At 41.1% G+C, this 3,469-nt stretch overlaps 2 protein-coding genes across 2 annotated transcripts; one reads left to right on the top strand and one right to left on the bottom strand.

Annotated features, from left to right (window-relative positions):
• The first annotated feature begins 846 nt into the window (after window positions 1–846).
• Window positions 847–1,347, top strand: LOC125189499 (ethylene-responsive transcription factor ERF025-like). The gene has a single exon (XM_048086771.1). It carries the CDS (start codon window positions 847–849, stop codon window positions 1,345–1,347), a length of 501 nt encoding a protein of 166 aa, XP_047942728.1.
• A 589-nt stretch (window positions 1,348–1,936) lies between these two features.
• Window positions 1,937–3,093, bottom strand: LOC125187763. The gene is made up of 2 exons (XM_048084394.1): window positions 2,562–3,093; window positions 1,937–2,358 (listed from the first exon to the last, which is right to left on the bottom strand). The coding sequence occupies exons 1-2, from the start codon at window positions 3,000–3,002 to the stop codon at window positions 2,083–2,085; spliced, it is 717 nt and encodes a 238-aa protein (XP_047940351.1). The 5' UTR covers window positions 3,003–3,093; the 3' UTR covers window positions 1,937–2,082.
• Window positions 3,094–3,469: the final 376 nt, after the last annotated feature.

Here is a 3,469-nt window from a genome sequence, read left to right as displayed (position 1 = left end):
AGAGAGTGGATTGAAAAAGTTGGTGGCATGTAGGTCTTAATTTTATATATTAGTTTTATAATAAAATGTGAGTGGAAATGAGTTAGTGGAATATGAGGTCCACTACCAAAAATGGTAAAAGTGAAAGGTGATAAATTTTTAAGGACGGACGAAAAAGGAAATAGGTGACAAATTTTCAGGGACGGATGAAGTAATATTTTTTGGAGGTGGGTTTAAGCAATTATGTAAATCCGTGCTTTAATATATACTCCCTCCGTTCCATATATAGTAGTGGAGTCATTTTGTCATTTTAGTACGTTCCATAATATGGGAGTTATTTCTCTTTTTATTAAAGTCCACACATTTCTTCTCACTTACTCTCTCTTACTTTATTCTTATTTATCTTTATACTTTTTTTTTCATTTTTTTACTTTATTCTTCCTTTATTTAGCTCACTTTTTTTCTATAGGGAGTACTCTACATGTTCTCCAAGACGTTATGCAAATATTTATGCAGCTACAGCTACTATTAGATCTCAAATCCAACTGTCCGAATCCGTGTGCAACTGTGCATGTAATATTACTTTATTTTGAGACAAGAACAATGGATGTAAATAAATCGTAAATACGGCAGCGAATTATTCCAATATCAGGAAAATAGAATTAGAAAAGGAACGAACTACACATGGCACCAAAGACTTAAAGGTTTTAGTAAAAAAATGAAAAAAACCAAAGAAGAAAGTTCTTATAAATACACAGACTTGATCAAATGTGTTGTAGAGTGCGAACGTTAATCAAGTTGAGTTCAAATTGTGCCACAAAATAGGGGTCCACGATTTTACGAGCATTTTCTGTCTATAACGACTGCATGGCTGCAGAAGACAGCTCCATTCCGCCGCCAAAGTCGGGGCGTCATTCCATCTACCGCGGAATCCGGTGCCGGAGCGGGAAATGGGTGTCGGAGATCCGGAAGCCGCGTCAGACCGCGCGCATTTGGCTAGGCACGTACGCCACCCCAGAGATGGCGGCGGCGGCATACGACGTGGCGGCGATCGCCCTCAAAGGCCCCGAGGCCAAGATCAACTTCCCCGCCCTCGCTTCCACGTATCCGAAGCATGCCTCCGACGGCGACGAAGACATACGGGCTGCGGCCTCTGCGGCCGCCTCCGCCATCGCGCCGCGGAATGCCAGGGCTGGCGAGGCGTCCTCGAGTGTGGCGGCGGATGAGTTTTTGGACGAGGAGGCGTTGTTCGGTATGCCCAAGCTGCTGGATGACATGGCGCAGGGCATGCTCGTCAGCCCGCCAGCGGAGGAGGACCGGTCGCCGGAGGATTACTCAGGAAACGACACTCTTTGGAGCTATCCTTAATGTATACATGAGTGTGTATAGTTAGATTTGGATTGTGAAATTTTAGAATATGAGATTAAATTCACGGACCTTTCTGAATATGGGATCGAGGCGCGAATTTTTCATAATAAAGGATTTTTGTCTTTTTTTCTTTATTATTTTCCACACAAAATATATGAATTGACCAAACTATCTAATTGTGAATCTATTTCTAACTATGTCGCTACCGTCATCTCTGTCGTGGTTCCCGGTCAGAATGGTAACTCAACATTCATTTCTCTGTTTCTCTTTAGACATACAAATGTGTGTGAAGATTTCGTGTGTTTCAGGCAAGTTGGATGATGTAGACGGGTTATAAGGTAAGTCCAAATATACACATTTTTTACGGTCAATTTCCTGCATTCCTTTCCGAATTTCGTGCTAGCTAATCAGACAGATCATAGATAATTTATACATCCTTCAATTCTAGAACTATTAAGGCCAACTTAGCAAGATCGAGATAAGATTTTCTTATGAAAACATGAATGTATGCTTGAAAATTTGACATTTATTGATGAAACAGAGCATTTCTTTACATGCAAGTTCAAAATCTCCAGATGTTGTTTGCAGATTTCACAAATTGGTAATTTGGACAATTCATATATTTCGTTGAATCACTGAACATCATCACATACGCCATATATATTTCATGATAAGTATGGTTTGAGAGGTAGATATATATCTTATCTTTACAAATAAAGGGAGAGGACTATTCTATTATTGTGTGGTTGAAAATGAGATGACAGCATTCAAATCTGCGAGACATTCAGTGGGGAGGCTAAGAAATGTGTCCATGAAAAGATCATTGATGGGATCAACCGTCGCCACCCCAACAAGTCTGCATTTCCCATCTCCATCCATTCTCTCCCCTCTCCCCTCCCTCATCTTTCCCTTCGATTCCTCTGATGTCAACACCGTCTCCACCAGCAGCGGCCGCGCTCTGTACAGGCTCCCAACCGAGAAGCAGAATTCCGCTATGAACTTGAGATCAACCTACACACCATCATGCAGTATGAGGATCAACAGCATTCAGTGTGTGTGAGTTGGCCAAGCAGTAAATAGGTTAATGCCCGAGGCCAAAGGTCTCGTGTTCAAGTCCTCTATAGCGCGGCCTTTAAATTTAAATCAATTTATCTATATAAACAAAATGCATCATGAGCATTTGTATTTCATATTCAGAGATGAAGCAGGCTTACCTTGCCGGATTCTTGGTCGATTTCTCCACGGAAGACCCGCGGGAGTATGTCTATTTTGAGGAATGGCGGGAGCGGGAGCCCTAGGAAGGTGGTTGTGGCGGTAGACAGGGGTGGGATGTAGAGCTTTTCCACGTCGAACTCGACGGAGACTTGGTCGTCGGGGAGCTTTGTGGCAGTGCCGGAGCCTGCACCGCCGATGGCATTGTAGCTGAAGTCGGGGTATCGGGAGATGCCGAGCTTGCAGGATCCTAGAGTTTTGAAGTTAACATTGGGTGTGGGGTTATTTTGTGTTTGATTGATTGTGGCAGTTACAGCTGGTTCGTTTAGGTTGTTGCATATGAGAGTCGTGGTTTTGAGGAGTTTAAGGTTTGGTTGGAGAGAGAGCGCGGAGATTCTTTTGTAGAGAGATTGAGGATTGAGTTGGAATGTTTGGCACCCCATTGTTTGATGGTTGTTTAGTTTCTCTGCAATGAGTTATGTTGAAAATGTTTGAGAACTATTGGGGGTTTCATTTTGGATAGACTAATGTGAGGCCATTAATTGAGATAGTGAACTACTCATTCTCTTTCTTACACATAAATCATTTACTATCATTTCATTTTATTAAATCAAATAAAATAATTGGACGAAAAAAACACCAAAATAAAAGTTTTTTACCCGTTCATTATTCTCTCCGTCCACGATTTAAAGAACATTTTTGCCATTTTTGGTTTATCCATGATTTATAGAATCATTTACTTTATTCCACTTTTAGTATGCAGATCCCAAATCCCACCAGCTTTTACACTCACAATCCAATAAAAAAATAGCTTTAAATGAGTCTCACATTTCACTCACTTTCTCCCCTTACTTTTCTTTACAAAGTCAAATAATTTTTTAAAACTCGCGCCAAGTAAAAATGACTCTTT

Source organism: Salvia hispanica, chromosome 5 (assembly GCF_023119035.1).
Source record: "Salvia hispanica cultivar TCC Black 2014 chromosome 5, UniMelb_Shisp_WGS_1.0, whole genome shotgun sequence".
NCBI classification, from domain to species: domain Eukaryota; kingdom Viridiplantae; phylum Streptophyta; class Magnoliopsida; order Lamiales; family Lamiaceae; genus Salvia; species Salvia hispanica.
The sequence above is the reverse complement of the archived record's forward strand: the minus strand, read 5'-3'. Positions and strand labels throughout refer to the sequence as shown.

Coding starts and splice junctions, on each gene's coding strand:
- LOC125189499 (XM_048086771.1), top strand. CDS start 847: ATGGCTGCAGAAGACAGCTCCATTCCGCCGCCAAAGTCGGGGCGTCAT.
- LOC125187763 (XM_048084394.1), bottom strand. CDS start 3,002: ATGGGGTGCCAAACATTCCAACTCAATCCTCAATCTCTCTACAAAAGA. Junction 2,359..2,561: donor TCGACCAAGAATCCGGCAAG/GTAAGCCTGCTT, acceptor GATGGTGTGTAG/GTTGATCTCAAGTTCATAGC.